Raw genomic sequence first — 18,307 nt, 5'->3', positions numbered from 1 at the left:
AACAGGGGCTAGAGGCATGTGGCCTTAGATCCACACACTCAGAGGAGGGGTAGGAGAGACGAGAAAGGAAGGGAAGGGCAACCTTGCTCTCACTGGACTTGCCGACAGACTTGCCTGTCCATGGGCTGAGCGCACACGGCACCCTGCTGTACCCGGGAGATGAAGACGCCGTGTGTCTTTCGAGTGAATCCCTCTCCCATGCATTCTCTCTCTCACTCCTTTCTTGCTTAAGATATTTTAAGTGGGTCTTTATTTCTAAGTTAAATGTTTCCTGACAAATATATGAAGTAAAATAGGACGTTTTCTTTCTTTTGAGGTGAGGAATAGAGGATTAATGGATATGGCATAAATATATTTTATGTTTTTGTATATTTATGAATTTTAAAGAAGGAAATAGCATATTTGTGCGTGTGGAAGGGCGGCTGTGAAATTTGCTAAAAACTGAAAAAAAAAAAGTGAAACAGAGTTCCCAGTGTCAACGTTTCTTTGTCATTGATCTCAGTGTTGTATTGGTTTCAGGCGTGCAGCACAAGGATTCAGTTGTACATTATATATATATATGTGTGTGTGTATATATACACATATGTATGTATGTATACATACTCTTTTACAGATTCTTTTCCAGTATAGGTTGTTACAAACTATTGTGCATAGTTTCCGGTGCTATATAGCATGTCCTTGTTGCCAGTTTGATGTTAATGTGTGTTTGCAGGGTGGGGCGATGTTTCACTGGTTCTATTTGCTTTTCTGCTCCTCCATGCCTGTTCCACTCCCGCTTCTGTACTCCAACACCTCTGCGCAGTCCAGGTATAGCTACATATGCAATTTGGACAGAAGGGGGGTGACTGTGGTGAACGTAAAAAGTGATATTGAGTTCAATGGTCACTAACTTAGGAGTGAAACAGAGTCAGATACATTCTTGCAGAAGAAGCTTGCTTTTTTCTCCAAAAAGTGATAGTGTGATTCGTTCAGTCATGTCCGCCACTTTGCGACCCCATGAACTGTAGCCCACCAGGCTCCTCTGCCCATGGGATTCTCCAGGCAAGAATACTGGAGTGGGTTGCAATGCACTTCTCCAGGGGAGTCTCCCAACCCAGGGATCGAACCCAGGTCCCCTGCATTGCAGGCAGATTCTTTACCATCTGAGCCACCAGGGAAACCCCTTTTTCTCCAACCTTGCTAAAAAATCCCTAGGGCCAGGAGGGGCAGGAAAAGGAGAGGAGGTACACTAGATTATACCTAAAATCTCTGCTGGAGTGAGGGTCACCTTTTTCCAGCACCAGAGAACACTGGGGAAACTGAGGCAGTGCCCAGGGGTCATCGTCATTGCCGTCCAGGTGAAGCCCTAGTTGACAGCAGAGAATGAGGCTCTTGTCAGCAGCCTTGCGGGAAGGACACCACTCAAGGCCCCAAGACTGGGCTTAGGACGTGTCTGACCCAGAACTGTGGAAGATTCCTCCTCTAAATGCCATGACGCCTCAGAAGGGGGAAGTGAGGGCAAGTGGGGCTCTGGGAGTCACAGTGGCCGCCTGAGGCAGCTGGGTGTCACCCCGCTGACACCACGAACCTGGGTGGTTGTGGAAGGCTCCCCATCTCTCTCGCCTGACTCTTTCAGATACATTAAAAAAAACCCTTTACTTGGTCTTATTAAGTGTAGAGTTCTTACAACATCTTGTGAAAATCGGAACTCTAGGATAATTGTTGATTGGGGGGTGCAGAATTTATGTAGTTAAGGAGTCTCAACTGCTTAGCTGGAGTTTTTACTGCAAATAAGCTCTGCCTTTAATAATAAATTGAGGCTTTAAAAAGAAATAAGGATATTGAAAGGACTTCCCTAATGGCTCAGATGGTAACGAATCTGCCTGTAATGTAGGAAACCTGGGTTTGATCCCTGGGTTGGTAAGATCCCCTGGAGAAGGGAATGGCAACACTCTCCAGTATTCTTGCCTGGAGAGTTCCATGGACAGAGGAGCCTGGCGGGCTACAGTCCATGGGGTTGCAAAGAGTTAAGACACAACTGAGCGACTAACACTTTCACTTTTTTCCAAGGCAATTGAAAGATATTTTTCTTGGCTCTCAGCCAAAGATCAAGAAAAAAATGTTTGTTAAAAAATGAAAAAAACATTTTTCTGACTGTACATTTCCTCCCCCATCTTCAATGCCTTACACACAGCTAGATCCACTGTAGATGAAAGATTTGAATGAATGAAAAGGGATTTACTAACCAGCATTTGGAAAGCATGCTGAAGGATACCAGCGTAAGTTATAGTATTCATTTACTCTTGAGATATTTATGCAGAAAATTCACTCTCTGGTCTTCATTTTTGGGATAAGGGGATGAGTAATATGGCTAGAGGGCTGGGGCTTCAAGAAAGTCAATGGTACAGACAGACACTCAGTGGGTGTGGTGGAGGGTGCCCCTGGCCTGAGGCTGTATCTCAAGGGGCTTAGAGAGGGTCTCCTTGGCCTGAAGCAGAGCTTTCCTGGAGAGCAAGGCTTTGTTGGCTAGGCTTGGGTACTAAAAAATAACTACCCCAACTCAGCGGCTTTTCAGAAAGTTTATTTACCACTCTGTCACACTCTGAGGCAGGTCACAAAGCCGGCCTCTGTCTCGTTACCTCACCTCCTGGATCCCCTGACTTCCCAGGCTGTAGTGCCAGGGAGGGCAGAGGTGGAGGATCGCAAGTGGGGATCTTCAGGGCCAAGCCCGAGAGTAGCTCAGGTCACTTCAGCCTACATCCATCCCATCGACACAGACTCACTCCCGTGGCCCCAGCTTCAAAGGAGCTGGGACCCGTGGCTTAGCTGTGTGCCCGAGAGGAAGCTGATGGGGAATGCCAAACATCATCCGCTACAGAGGGCCGGTGTGGGGAGGGGGCAACACGTGAGCAGGGCGAAGGGGGCGCCTGCGTGGCAGCGCGAGTCTATGCAGCCTCCGGCGGCAAGGATGCGGTCAGGCGGGGCCCTTCCGCGTGTGCGGGCACCGTCCTCATTTTGCACCGGCAGTGAGGGCGTGTCAAGGGCTGTGACCGCCGCTGCTCTGGAGGAGCCTCCAGAGCAGAGGCCCTTTGTAATGGGCACCGCGTGCGCGGAGGGAAGGCGCCCTCCGCCGCCGCCTCCGCCCCGGCCCCGTACGCCTGAGTTCGCTTCTGCAGCCTCCCGCTGCTCCAGGGAGCTTATTGCGAACGTCCCTGCCGGCTCTGCCCCGGAGCACCGGCTTTCCGCTCCTTGCTTCCTACAGGGTAATGGGCACGGATGCCGATGGTGCGTGTGGACACCGGGAAAGGGGCGCCCTGCTGTGCCCCTGTTTGCTGCCCCGGGGCCAGCGGGGGGCCCCGCATCCCCGTGAGTTTGAGACCGAGGCTGTCCCCGGGGGCGGGAGGTCAGACGCAGCCTGAGGACTGTCATCCCTGGGCTCTGATCCGCCCAGAGGGCCGTTCAGAGATCGACCCGGCCACAGCCGCCTTGGAAAGCCTTCCTCACCGGCCCCATGGCACAGAGGTTTCTTCTGAGAGAAGAGAGGCAGCCAGCTTACCGGGTGTCCTCTGAGGGCCTGGTTGGTATCTTGTTGTGTTTTGGGATGCAACCCACTCTGCAGGGACCGGCAGCCCTGCCTCCCCTCCTCAGGGAGTGATCGTTCTCATCAGGGAAGAGCATCCGTTTGCCTGTGAAGGCTGTCCCTGGATCTTCAGCTGCTGCTCTGAGTTTTCTCTGCTTATGAAACAGAGAACAACCAGGGAGGTGTTTCCTAAAGAAGAAAGCTTGGTGTCAGACATGTTTCAAAAGCAAGCACAGAGAAAGGATCAGACCGGACTGTGGGGCCTCTCGGGATCTCAGGCCAGTTGCCCTGGTCTGTGGAGTCCCTTGAGCTGTCCTGCCCACCCCTGGGGCAGCTGCTTTGAAGGAGCAGATGGGACCACGAGATGCTTCGGGATGTAAGTGTTTCCTGAAGACTTCCAGAACTGGGTGCCCCCGGCCCATTACAGAAATAAGCAGCCTCTTTCTCACTAGATGGACTCGTGGTCTTCTAGAAACTCTCCAGGTTATCTTTCCTGAATGATGGCAGAGAGACTAACATGTGGACACGAAGTGAGTGTTCTGACGTTAGCCTGTGGGCTGTGGGTCACCATCAGAGCAAGTATACAGTCAGTCATTGTTTCTTGTAAATTGTTCCCCCCGAAAAAAAGGATGTTTTAGAATGAGCCCTTTCAGAGCGTCTTGTATGGGGGCTGAGTCCTGAGCAGTTGTGGCTGAGGGCCGGGTGGTCTGCCCTCCACCATCCCCTGCTTCTTCCTGAGGGCCTTCTCCAGGGCAGCCGTCGGGAGACAGGCGAACGGTCAGTTCTAGGTTCAGCCGTGGCCTCTGGTCAGCAACAGACCAACTTCATGGGTAACTGAGGGAAAAAAGTCAGCTTGGGTCATGCTTTGTGACAGACCACAGCCCGAGATGACAGTGACCCCGTCATAATTCCGAACGTAATATGATTTTCATTAAGTGGGACTTAGGGCTTAAGACACTAAAAAGTTGAAAGCAACAGCTCCAATGAGCCATTTTGCAATGAATTTACTAGGAAGAATAATTTTTCATGATTCCCCAGTGGTCCCAGCAATTATGTCTGTTGAAAGTACTGTGTTTCTTCTTTTTCCGTTTTAGACTTTTACACATTTTGACTAACAGGCATGAAAATAAGACAGTGCTTTGAATGACTTTTTAAAAAGTGCCCGCTATACTTAGCATTGCTCAATTAATGCAGTATCATTTTAGGAAAGCGATTCCAACTCCGTCTTCTGGTATCTGTGGCAACAAATGTGTGGATATTATCAGAAATAGTATTTGTTTGTTTTAAAATTCCTCATGCCTCTTGATTTCTTCCTGACAGAGCAGGCATTTTGCACTCTGGTATGGATGTGGAGTGATGGTTTGTTCATTCTAGCCAACTGTCGCAACTAGCCAGGGGAAGCAATTTCCCACCAGGTTAAACAACCTTCTGAAGCCTTTCTTCAGCTCCTCTTCATTTCTGGCCTGTGTCCTTAGCATCCGGTTTGTATATATTATCACATAGGCTTTGGTGCTTTAATCTGTGCATCTAAAAGGTTGAGCAAAATTAACCACAGCCAAGTGACCAGAGCTGGCCCGCTCTCTCACTGTGAGCATGACAGACATGTTTGCCTATCAGTACATTAGGTCTGAGGCTACATTAGTTGTTTCCGTGTCTTTAGATTTCGCAAAAGGGAACTGAAATCCAGCAAGTCGTATTAGAAGCCCATTCAGAAAATGAACAAAAAAGCAAATGAAAACCACCCAGAAGGAGGTGGTATATTTTTCACTTTGTGTTTTGTAGGCGTAAGTCCCTTCCTTATAATTTGCAATTTTTTCTGAGAGGTGGTGGATTTTCACTTCAGAAGCAAACAATATCATGACAAGACAGCCACAGGAACCTGCAAGAGAAAGAACAAACAACGTTCTGGGACAACTATTTCCTGATTGTAAGGGACAAGGAAGAGGGTTTAGGTGCAAACTAAAGAAAGCCTTTCCCACCATCTCATTTGCATTCTTCTGAAAAAACATACTTCAAATTTGTAATCATGAGCCTGATTCTCCAACAACGGGTGGTAGCGCCTGGGTTATGGCTCTGAGTGAGAAGACTTGTTGCAGGGTAGAACTGAGCCAGTCTTACAAAAACTAGGAGATGTTCCACTTTGCGTGAAGAGAGGCTGAGTTGCTGGGCACCTTAAAAGCACAGTGGTGGAATCAGGCTACACCGCAACCACTGCGATGGTGTGACTTCAAGAGAACACATTTCTCTGTAATTCACAGGCCACATACGAGAAATAGTTGTCATCTAGCCCCCTTGTGAAAGGGCAGAAAGCTTTCTCCTTCCCCTCCTCCGGCTCCCACCTGACCACAGCTGCCCAGAGGTGTCCCCGCACAAAGGCAGCCGTGTCTAACATGTTGAGGTGGACAGTGTCTGTTCTCCTTGTTGGTAGCAGAACTCAAGATTCTTACCTAGGCACGTGGCTGCCTTGAACAAAGACTACGTTGGTTGAGGGAGGCTGGAATGTGGGGCTAGAAAAGTTTCCTTGAAGTGTGCAGCATGAGGGGCCTGCACTTTCTTTCCCTGTTGTCCTTCCTGTAGCTGAAATATGTATGCAATGGCTGGAGCACCATTTTGGGCAATGTGGCCTTAGAAATGGAAGCCATGTGTTATGGAAAAATAGGAAAGGAGGAATCTTGGATATCAGATACTGGGAGTCACCAGACCAGCCCTGGACTTCAACTTGTAGGTTTTTACAGGACAGAATAACAGGTATTTATTTTGTTTAATCCACTATTATTATTTTCCTCTCATTTATTACTCATTGGTAGCCTAATCTACTTTTAAATGGTGTGACTATGGCCTGGAGCTCTCTGCAGGACAGGGGCACATCATATTCAGTGGTGCCTGAAAACTCAGGCCCTCTCCCCTGAGGATGGAGGAAGGGAGCCCCCCAGAGGGGTGGGTGGCACAGGGGGGCAGAAGCACGTGGCAAGGGGGGCAGAGTCAGGGGCACCATGGAGAGCCACAGCTACAGATGCATCCCATATGATCCCAGGTCGTCATGACAGGTTGCTAGGTAAAAGCAGACTTGCTGAAATGGTTTTCTGACTTTGATTTAAACAATTTGGTTTCACACTCTGAATCTCCCTTTTGTTATATGAAAGTAGTTCCATTTTACATTTTATTTATTTGGTCACTCAGTGCTGCATGTGGGATCTTAGTTCCCTGATCAGGGACCAAACCTGCACCCCCTGCAGTGGAAGTTCAGAGTCTTAACCACGGGACCACCAGAGAAGTCCCAAAAGTCAGTTTTAACCTCCCAGTCTCCACTTCCTTGACTGTAAAATGTGGATACGATAGATGATTCAAGATTAACACTTGATCTTAGACTTGTCACAGAGAAATACTTACTAATTGGTCGCTATTCCTCCGGTGTTTATGTATTCTTTTTGTCTTGCAAATCTTAACCATCATCCCTTACTGCACTCTGCTGCTGCTAAGTCGCTTCAGTCGTGTCCGACTCTGTGCGACCCCATAGACGGCAGCCCACCAGGCTCCCCTGTCCCTAGGATTCTCCAGGCAAGAGCACTGGAGTGGGTTACCGTTTCCTTCTCCAATGCATGAAAGTGAAAAGTGAAAGTGAAGTCGCTCAGTCGTGTCCAACTCCTAGCGACCCCAAGGACTGCAGCCTACCAGGCTCCCCTGTCCCTAGGATTCTCCAGGCAAGAACACTGGAGTGGGGGCCAGTTCCTTCTCTGTACTGCGCTCTACCACACACCGAAACCCCCTGACTCCATCAGTCAGGCTACCCTGGAGAGTGTATTATAGTGCCTGGTTCTTCCACATGCTGTCGCATTAGATTGGTGACTCCTTGAAGAGGAATAAGTGCTTTTGCCTTCAATGACAGTTAATTCAGATGTCCCAAGAGCAGCAACATAGTGGCTTAAATTCCCATTCATTAATTCACTCAATCCTTTATTCAGTGAGACTTATTGATGGGCCAAGCATGGGAATAGTGGTGGAGCTTTCAACATTAAAGAAAAGGCATATGGTGGTTTCTGCTCTAACAGAGTATAATTGGGCAGGGAACTCAGATAAAACTGTTCTAAACCTATCACAGTGAGCGTTATAGTAAAGGGAGGTGTGGGTGGCTATACCTGAGAAGGTGGGCAGCTTCCTAGAAGGTTCTTTGGAAGTAGCTGTAGGAAAAGTTAGCAAAGGGAGGCTGGACTGTGTGGGGAGAACGTTCCAGAGCTGAGGTGCTAACATGCAAATGTTGGCCCCATTCCTTTCCCAAAGGCTGGGTTTGGGTTGGTAGAGTGGGGTTGGGGGCGGGAGTGAACCGGAAAAGTGAAATTCCATTTCTTCTATTAGAATTTCACTGAGGACTGGCCCCACCAGCTTGCTCCTCGCCATCATACACCCCCAAATAATCAAATGATATAATTTTCTAGAAACTTCACTTCCCACGAGCCTCGGGGAATATTCCTTTGTAAAAATTGTCAGCCTACTTTTGTATTCTGAGCTTAAAACCAGAGCTCCCCACTGGCAAAACTATTATTCCTTTATTGTTCAAGCTGACAAAGAGGCTGCAATGCTGTTTTCTCTTTATCTTTTATTTGAAAATTGTGGAGAAAATGCCATTGCTTTTACCATGAGAACCTTCTTTGTGTGAGGAGATGGTGAATTTCAGATAGAAGTGAAACACTGTATATCCTTAGTGCTTGAAAGAAAAATTCAAGCTCGGTTTCCTTTTTCAAAGTGTTAAATATTTTAAAGGTGCATCATAGTGAGACCACATTTCAAATTCTTAAAATCAGTGTTGCTGGGGTATCCTAAAACCAACAGCCCTTTGCTGGAGCTAATACTTCAAGCCTGCAAGCTCCCAAAACACGCTGTAGTCGTTAAGAGGATGGTCTATGATTTCGCTCTGGATTCAGGAGTTATCCGTGAAGTAGACTTGGTCATTTCAGAGTCAGAGCATGGAAACCCAGCCTGAGTCTCTGCCAACCCCTCAGTGATGCTAAGACACACGGAGGGAAACCACTCAGTGTGAACTTGGGACATTTTTGCTTCTCTTCCCCCGTCTCTAAAAGAAATATGGGGCCACTGATAGCTATTTATGGCTTATGGAACAAAAGATACCCAAGAAGAGTTTCTCTTCTTGGCGTGGCTGCTGGGGACATGGAGAGAGGGGTGTATGGGACAAGAATAGGTGTGAGTGATGACAAGAACAGGGTTCACATGTTTCCAGTTTGGCCCTTAGACTCCAATAAGGGGGTTCCTGCTATGGGCGCCATATTCAGAGGGTCCTGCTCTCTCTCTCCTGTTGATACCGCTCCCCCATGAGGGGAGGAATCCTTGATGTCAGTGGAATGGGTCCGTCTAGAGTCCTTGACTGCATTCTAGACTATACTCTTGCTGTTGTTCAGTCACTAAGTCGTGTCCGACTCTGCAACCCCATGGGCTGCAGCATGCCAGGCTTTCCTGTCCTTCACTATCTCCCAGAGTTTGCTCAAACTCATGTCCATTGAGTTGATGATGCCATCCAACCATCTCATCCTCTGTCAGACCTTTCTCTTCCTGCCTCCAATCTTTCCTAGCTTCAGGATCTTTTCTAATGAGCTGGCTCTTTGCATCAGGTAGCCCAAGTATTGGAGCTTCAGCATCAGTCCTTCCAATGAATATTCAAGGCTAATTTCCTTTAGGATTGACTGGTTTGATCTCCTTGCAGTCCAAGGGACTCTGAAGAATCTTCTCCAACTCTACAGTTCAAAAGCATCAATTCTTCGGTGCTCAGCTTTCTTTATGGTCCAACTCTCACATCTGTACATGACTGCTGGAAAAAGCATAGCTTTGACTATACAGATCTTTCTTGGCAAAGCGATGTCTCTGCTTTTTAATATGCTGTCTAGGTTTGTCATAGCTTTCCTTCCAAGGAACAAGCGTCTTTTAATTTCATGCAGTGATTTTGGAGCCCAAGAAAATAAAGTCTGTCACTTTCCATTGTTTCCCCATCTACTTGCCTTGAAGACGGTACTCCTGGGACTCAAGAATTTTCTCCGCATACAGCCCCGAGCACTCTTCCTGAGCTGGCATGAGTGTCTTCTCAGGGTCCATCTCCCCAGGGGTGGGTTTTGTGGCAGGTACTATACAGCTCCGAGGCCTGAGAGTGGCCAAGGAAAAAAACAGCTGTTTGGCAGGCATGGTCAGAGGTTGGATACACGGCAGAGTGTTCACATGTGCTTGCTTGAAGCCCTTTACAGTGTGGATGGAACCAGTCACGGGAAGAGAAGCGAAGAGACAGGGGTTGGCATGCCTCCCTTTGCCACATTCAGGTGCAGAATTTCCAGAGCTCGAGAATTCTAAATTTGGGACTTCCCTGGTTGTCCAGTGGCTAAGACTCCACACTCCCAATGCGGGGAGCCTGGGTTCAATTCCTGGTCAGGGAACTAGATCCAACACGCTGCAGCTAAGACCAGGCACAGCCAAATAAATAAATTTTTTTAATTATGAGAGAATATTATTTTTTTTAAAAGAGTATTCTAATTTGCATCTTGCTTCCAGGACCTTATTTGTCAAGGGAGAAGGATAGAATATGTTTGATTGAATAGTTTAGCTTACAACTCTGAACTGTTTAGACACGTGGTGTGTGGACTTTCATTCATGCTGTTGCCCACAGCCTCGCAGAGGTTAGGATCATGCCTGCGCGCTTCCTTCTTTCTTTGCCCAGTTACTTGTGTGTCCCCCCAAGAGCCCAAACTCAGCTGGGGCCATTTCAGTTCCCACCCCAACACTGCTGTCTGTCTGTCTATCTGACCAACACTGCCCCTGCTCACAAGATTAGAGTAAGCAGATATAGGAAAACCCAACACGCCTTGCTCAAGCTGGGATTTAGACTATAACCAGGCATAGGACTGAGGTTTTTCTGCCAGGGTCTTACTCAAAGACGAGCCATTTTCCTTTCACATGTTTGATTTCCCCACCATCTGGCTGATACCATAGTGGTTTTTTTCCTCCCCCTTCTCCTTTTAATGACTTTGATTACTCGGTTAATTTCTAACTGAATAGGATAGCCGAGTTATAAGGCTGTCACACCATGAATTATCAGTCAATTAACAAACATGTGTCATGTACTAGACACTGCACACTCAGGGCTCCCCTCTGGCAGCTGTCTGGGGCTGCAGGATTGGACATCTCTCTCTCCTCCAGTCCTTGCGATATAGGGAATGAAGGTCACAGCCCACAGGAACACTGCTTCTTCATCCCTTGGTGACCCCTAAGGTTGACTGTGCTCTCAGGGGTGGGAACATCCTGCCAGGATCCATGGGAGTCTGGTGGAAATGTTCCCTCAAAGGTGAAAAAATAAAACAAAACCCCAACTCTGAAACATTCTATTATCACTAAGATTGCATTTGGGAAATAGTAAATTAGAATTTCAATTCATTTAAAGCAACGGCCAAGATTTCCAAAAAACTAACACGTCATCTTTAAATGCTTTTAGAGATGATAATTGGGGTCAGGATTTGCCACCCTAAATTATCCCACTTCAACATATTGACTATTTTGAATTTAAGTTACATAAGAAACAGCTAGTACAAGAAAGACACTCTGACCCTCCTCTGTCTCCCTGAAATCAGGAAATAAGTTGCGCACTTGAAGGGTACCCTCTCTGCACCTGGAGGGTAGAAGACATCCTTATCCCCAGAGATGGAGAATTCAGGGCCAAGATGGCTGTCTAAACAAAACTTGTAAGTTCTTCACCGATTTACTACCCCAAGCCCCAGCCACTTAGTCTTGTTAATTTTTCACAAACTTATTGTTTCTTTGTCTGAAAGGTGGAAAGGCTGCCTGCGTGGGTCAGTTCTTCAAGTCTCATGTTTTATGAGCTCCAGTACGAAATTAAATTTGGTCTTTTCTTGTTAATCTGCCTTAATCAATTTAATTAGGAGGCCAGGCAAAGAACCTGGAAGGGAAGGGAGAAAAGTTTTCCGTCCCTGCAATGGCAACTCTTAGAGGCATTCCATTTCCTCTACAGCATGATAAATTGAAAATTTCCTTCTTTAAGGAGACTTAAGAGATGATACACAGTGGTAGGATAACCACAACTTTTCAGGTGTCAGTGCTAATTTTCCGTGAAATTATGTGATTTCACTAGAAAAGCAGTGTCATTGGTGAGATCTCTGGCCATGATTTCTTCCCCAAAAGGAAACTGCTCCAGTTCCAGACTACTTTAGAGACCAACGGCTACCATCTAGACTAGTAAGGCCAGCTAATCCCTAAGAGTAGATCGAGGTTACCATTTGGTCATGTGTTTCTAAATAGCAGGTGTGGATGAAGTTATAATACCAGTTGCTGTTTTTCCGTTGCTCAGTCTTGTCCGACCCTTTGCGACCCCATGGACTGAAGCCCACCAGGCTTCTCTGTCCTTCACTATCTCCCAAGGTTTGCTCAAACTCACATCCATTGAGTTGGTGATGCCATGCAACCATCTCATCCTCTGTCACCCCCTTCTCCTCCTACCTTCAATGTTCCCCAGCATCAGAGTCTTTTCCACTGACTTGGCTCTTTGCAATAGGTGGCCAAAGTATTGGGGCTTCAGCCTCAGCATCAGTCCTTCCAATGAATATTCAGAGTTGATTTCCTTTAGGAGTGACTGGTTTGATCTCCTTGCAGTCCAAGAGACTCTCAAGAGTCTTCCCCAGCTCCACAGTTCAAAAGCATCAGTTCTTCAGTGCTCATAACACCAGTGTGTTTCAGCTTTCCCTGTTCTTCTGTAATGTATGTTTTCTGTCACAGAGAGTTGCAGAGCCCATATCTAAGTGAAGTTTTGCAAATGTCACGTGAGTGAGAATGATTCATGCCAAGAAGAAATGGTCTTAAAACACCATGTTTATCTAATCCAAATTGATTTTCAGAAAAGGAGATGGTCATTTGTTACTAGAAAATGTTTAGAGCTGCTTCTGTTTTATTCATTTATTCAACAAATACTTACTGGATGCTTAGTGAACTATTCTAGGTACTGGAGATACAGCACTGAAAAAGCAGATGAGGAACTTCCCTGGTGGTCCAACGGTTAAGACTCTGCACTTCCAATGCAGGGGACATGGGTTTGGTCCCTGGTCACAGAACGAAGATCCCACATGTCACGTGGCATGGCCAAAAAATAAATAAGATACTGTCTTCTATATCTTAGTATCCCGACTCCCACAAAAGCAGATGAAAATTCCTATCTTGATGGGAGATGTGTCTTAGTGGTGGTGAGAATGGAGAGAGAGGCAATAACAAAATAAGTAAGTCCATTCTGTAGTTTCTCAGAGTGTGATGTGTACCAAGGAGAATAGAGTAAAGCAGAAAAGAGAGATGGCCAGGGGAGGTCTCAGAGAGAAGATGACATGTCAGTGCCTCTTGATGAAGCTGGGGAGTGAGAAGACAGGTATTTGAGGGGAGGAGCATTTCAAACAGAAGGAACAGTGAGCGCAGAGGAACCAGGTGGCTTTGGAAGAAGACCAGGCAGAGAGGAGTAAGACATGAGGCATGTGTGTGGTTTCTGCGGTGGGCAGAGCAAGCGCTGCTTTGAAAGTTGTAGGAAGGACTTAGGTTTTGGCTCTATATGAAACAGAGGGTGGGGCTTCCCTGGTGGTCCAGTGGTTAAGAATCTGCCTGCCAGTGCAGTGGATGTGGGTTCGATCCCCAGTCGGGGAACTAAGATCTCACATGCCTTGGGACAACTAAGTCCATATGCCGCAACCTCTGTACTGCAGTGAAGAGCCCACACACTGCAATGAAGATCCAGTGCAGCCAAAATAAAAAACTTAAACACAAATGAAACAGAGGGAAGACACAAGTGACCATTCTGAACAGACAGGAGTCTTTTTGCAATTGTGTTAGGACAAGATTGAGGGTCTCCTTGCAGGAGATCACACATAGCCAGGCCCTGTGCTAAGTGATCTAAACAGTCTTTCTACTGCATCCTTACCATGCATGACCTAGAATGCAGTCCCCTCACTGTGATTCTGGCCCTTCAGATGGTACCCTGCACATCTAAACAAAACTCCTTGCCCATTGCCATGACAGACTGGCTAATATTACTTCTCTCCCTCCCGTGGTCTCCTTCCAAAGTTTATGCTGAGTAGTGGAGTATTTTTATCACTGACTTTTCTTACAACCAATCCTTTCCTTCCTCAGGTTCTGTAGCTTTGATGCCTGGACATCCTTGATTTATTTCTCAGACCCTGAACAACAGCTCCTCCATAAGGATTGATGTGGAAATAAGTTGCAGTTGGTTTTTGAACTGACAGTTGCAGAATAATATGCCCTAGACTTATTACAGGGCTTCCCATATGGCGCTAGTGGTAAAGAATCTGCCTGCCAATGCAGGAGTTGCAGGAGATTTGGGTTCAATCCCTGAGTTGGGAAGATCCCCCGGAGTGGGAAATGGCAACCCACTCCAATATTCTTGCCTAGAAAATTCCATGAACAGAGGAGCCTGGCAGGCTACAGTTCATAGGGTCACAAAGAGTCAGACACAACTGAGCAACTGAGTTGGCACTCACACACCCAAACACACACACACACATGTGCACACACAGACTTGTTAGAGAGGCCCGGATATTATTAATCCTGAAACGATCTGTGACATAAGCATCTTTCTATTTCTGTACTGTTCTTTATTTTCCTGTCTTCATATTTTATATATGACTGTGCTTATTAATGTTCCATGCCATGGTTACAATTATCCTAATTAATTACTCCCATATTAGGAGCATCCCCTATACTGAAAGCAGTATTTTCGTTGTTTACCTTGCTTGGTGTAACTCAAACATGGTGCTGCATATAAGAGAAGATACAATAAGTACAATTTGCGGTAAATCCACATTTTGGTGGTTTTCATCACCTCTGGAAGGCATGAATCAATACATTTTATAGCATCCTCAGAGAATATTCACTGAATTGCCTAGGATATTCTACCGTGGGTCCTTGGCAAGTCTTCCATGTAACCTGCTTTCTTACAGGCACATGGGAATTAGAGTCTCTATCATCAATTGGAAAATTTCTTGAATGGAATATAGAAAAGGCATACACACTCATATAGTCAGTTCTCCAGTGTGAAGCTTATGGGTCTAGTTGCTTCCATACTCCACTGCTTCTGTTTGGGTTCCCTCTATTTCTCTATCTCCTTTATTTGAGTACATTTATCTCTTTCCTACTATATTATGAACCTTGAAGGAAGTTTTTTTTTCACCTTGTTTTCCCCATTCTGCCTTCCCTGGCCACACTCACCTCCCTCTCATTGACTCTTGTAGGTGGCCTCCTTTTCACAAAGCTCACTGGTGACCTGTACTGTTTTGTTTTTTTTTTTAACTTTCAATTAAAGTGTAGTTGATTTACAATGTTGTGTTAGTTCCTGTCTATGCTTAGTCATTCAGTCATGTCCAACTCTTTGTGATCCATGGACTGCAGCCCGCCAGGCTCCTTTGTCCATGGGGATTCTCCAGGCAAGAATACTGGAATGGATTGCCATGTTCTCCTCCAGGGAGTCTTCCCCACCCAGGTCTCCCACATTGCAGGCCAATTCTTTACTGTCTGAGCCAGTGTTAGCTCCTAGTGTATAGCAAAGTAATTCAGTTATGTGTGTGTGTGTGTGTATTCGTATATAGTCTTTTTCATATTCTTTCCCATTATGATTTATTACAGGATTTTGACTATAGTTCCCTGTACTATACAGTAGGACCTTGCGGTTTATCTATTCTATATATGGTTTTATATGTATAGTTTTATATTTGATAAAGATAGTTTGTCTATTTTATACATGGTTAGTATCTGCTCATCATGACTCCTAATCTATCCCTCCCCCCTCCTACCTTCCCGCTTTGGTGACTGTGTGTTGGTTTTCTGTTGTTGACCTGTACCCTTGAAGCTTCCCCATCTCATAGCCTCCAGGAAACCACATCTCCTGGTTTTCCTTCTTCTTCTCCAGACACACCTGGTCAGTGTCCTTTCCTGGCTCCTCCTTCTTCTCAACCCCAAAATTAACTGATGGGATTGGCCCTAGGCCAATTTTTCTGTATCTACACTCTCTTTCTAGATGATCTCATCCATTTTCATTGCTTTGAATCATATGTATATCTTGACAACTCCTAAATTTATGTCTTTTGTCTAGACCTCTTTTCTGAGTTTCAGACTCATATATCTGATGGTCTGCTTGACATGTCCTCTTGAACATCTCATAGGATCTCTAACTTGATGGGACCTAAGTAGAACTCTTGATTTCTAATGCTAAGTTCCTCTCCCCACCACTTTTTTGCCCTGAACTCTAAGCCTGTTCCTCCCCCAACTTATTCATCTTGGTTAATGCCACCACTGTCTACCAATTGCTTAAGCTGCCTGCAAAACATTTTGGATCTACTTTCAAAATGTTTTTAGAATCCATTCACCTCTCTCCATCTCCAATGCAATAGCCTAGTTTTTCACCAGACATTTCTTAAACGGTAAATCAGCTATCAGATAGCTTCTTAAGGCCTTTCAAAAAAGCTTCTCTGTGCAATTAGAATCAATTCTAGAAGACGTACGGTGGCTTTTGAGGTCTGACATTAACTGATGTTAGCTGATCTCTCTAATTTTCTTTCTTTTTTTTTTTTTTTTGGCCATTTTCCCCTCACTGCCTACCCTCCAGCCACATGGGCCTTCTTTCAGTGACTACAGCAAGCTGGCCTCTTCCCCTCGCATCTCCTCCTGTGTGTTTTCTCCTCTCCTTGGGAAATTCTCTGAGGGTTCTCAGCTTTTTATCTTTAGAACTCAGCTACCTGGAGAAGCCTTTGCCAACCACCGTATTAAGAGTTGATCTCCCCTCCCCTTCATTCTCCATCATGGCAGTCTGTTTATCACCTTTATGGTGATTATTGTGAGCTTTCATTCCCTGTGTACACTTCTGTTGAACCTCCCACTAGATGGTTGACTCCATGAGGGCAGGACGGTATGCCTGTGAATTGTGGTAACACCAGCACCCACTCATAATGGCTGGTCCATGGCAGCACCCAGTCAGGGTTTGTTGAATAAATGAAACATGTGCACCTGAATCAGTGGTTCTTGACACTGGGCACACATTAGAATCAACTGTTCAGTTCAGTTCCGTCGCTCAGTCGTGTCCAACTCTTTGCAACCCCGTGGACTGCGGTACACCAGGCTTCCCTGTCCATCACCAACTCCTGGAGCTTTCTCAAACTCATGTCCATCGAGTCAGTGATGCCATCCAACCATCTCATCCTCTGTCGTCCCCTTCTCCTCCCACCTTCAGTCTTTCCCAGCAGCAGGGTCTTTTCCAGTGAATCAGTTCTTTGCATTAGGTGGCCAAAGTATTGGAGTTTCAGCTTCAGCATCTCAGTATTCAGGACTGATTTCTTTTACGATTGACTGGTTTGATCTCCTCGCAGTCCAAGGGACTCTCAAGAGTCTTCGCCAACACCACAGTTCAAAAGCATCAATTCTTCGGTGCTCAGCTTTCTTTATAGTCCAATTCTCACATCCATACATGACCACTGGAAAAACCATAGCTTTGACTAGATGGACCTTTGTTGTAAAGTAATGTCTCTGCTTTAGAAATCTTTAAAAAGACCAGTGCCCAGGCTCCACCCCCAGAGATTCCAATTTAATTAGTGCGGTGTTGGATCCAGCATTTGTTTATTTGGAACTCTTTTTTTTTTTTTAAATTTTGGTTGCTCTGAGTCTTCATTGTGGCATGCAGACTTTTTCTAGTTGTGGTGAAAGGGCTTCTCACAGCCGTGCGTGGGCCCCTATTGTTGCGGAGCATGGGTTCACAGGTTCAGTAGTTGCAGGATGTGGGCTTCTCTTGTTGGCCCTGAGGCATGTGGGTTCTTAGTTGCCAACCAGAGATCGAACCTGCATCCGCTTTATTGGAAGGTGGAGTCTTAACCACTGGACCACCAGGGAAGTCCCAGTATGTTTAGAACTTTCTTCTGGCGATTCTAATACACCATCCAGGAAGAGAATCACTGTCCAAAATGCACTATGCATGTGTGTTAAATCGCTTCAGTCATGTCTGACCCTTTGCGACCCTATGGATTGTAGCCGGCCAGGCCCCTCTGTCCATGAGAATCTCCAGGCAAGGATACTGGAGTGGGTTGCCGTGCCCTCCTCCAGGGAATCTTCCCAACCCAGGGATCTAACCTGTGTCTCTTCTATCTCCTGCATTGGCAGGTTGGTTCTTTACCACTGGCCCTTCCTGGGAAGCCCCAAAATGCACCATGGGAGACCATTAGGAAACCTAGTGTTATATCTCAAATCTAGGTTATAATTGACAAGATGAGAAAAAGCAAATTAACTGACTTGGGTGGTTTCATGAGAGAATGATAATAGGAGACCGAGGATCGTGAGCCACACTGGAGGCCGTGAGAAGTGGGAGGCACTTCTGGTCCAGGATGGCAACAGGATACTGGGCCGTAAAGACAAGCAAGCTGTGGTGACTGCACCGTTGCTGGCCTCACCCAGAGCTTGGCTCCCTCTCCTTCTCTCCCCAGAGCGTCTGGCATGCAGTGCATCGGGACACACCAGGAGATGCTCAGAGCATTGTTACTCCAGGCAGCATGCAAGGTCCCAGACAGACAAGCAGGAAGAGCTCTTTCCCCTCCCCTTCTCCTGTCTTCACACCTCGGGATGCCAAGGCTGGGGTTCCCACCCAGCAGGGAGGTGGACAGCCGAAGAAACAGCCCTGGAGTGACATAGCGCAGGGAAGGGAGGGGGGGATCCTGG

At 46.4% G+C, this 18,307-nt stretch overlaps 1 protein-coding gene across 2 annotated transcripts in view; it reads right to left on the bottom strand.

Moving 5' to 3' along the window:
* Positions 1–5,119: 5,119 nt before the first annotated feature.
* The window catches only part of CLRN1 (clarin 1), a 44,716-nt gene continuing 31,528 nt past the window's right edge, over positions 5,120–18,307 (bottom strand). The window contains exons 3-5 of one of the 2 annotated variants that reach the window (XM_043474153.1): positions 18,023–18,053; positions 17,087–17,097; positions 5,173–5,438 (exon numbers count right to left, since the gene is read on the bottom strand). In XM_043474153.1, coding sequence (XP_043330088.1) covers positions 5,173–5,438; positions 17,087–17,097; positions 18,023–18,053 — 308 coding nt within the window. Of the gene's footprint in view, positions 5,439–17,086; positions 17,098–18,022; positions 18,054–18,307 lie in introns of both variants that reach the window. The other variant, XM_043474152.1, reaches the window with a different exon arrangement.

Source organism: Cervus canadensis, chromosome 7 (assembly GCF_019320065.1).
Source record: "Cervus canadensis isolate Bull #8, Minnesota chromosome 7, ASM1932006v1, whole genome shotgun sequence".
NCBI lineage: Eukaryota > Metazoa > Chordata > Mammalia > Artiodactyla > Cervidae > Cervus > Cervus canadensis.
The sequence above is the reverse complement of the archived record's forward strand: the minus strand, read 5'-3'. Positions and strand labels throughout refer to the sequence as shown.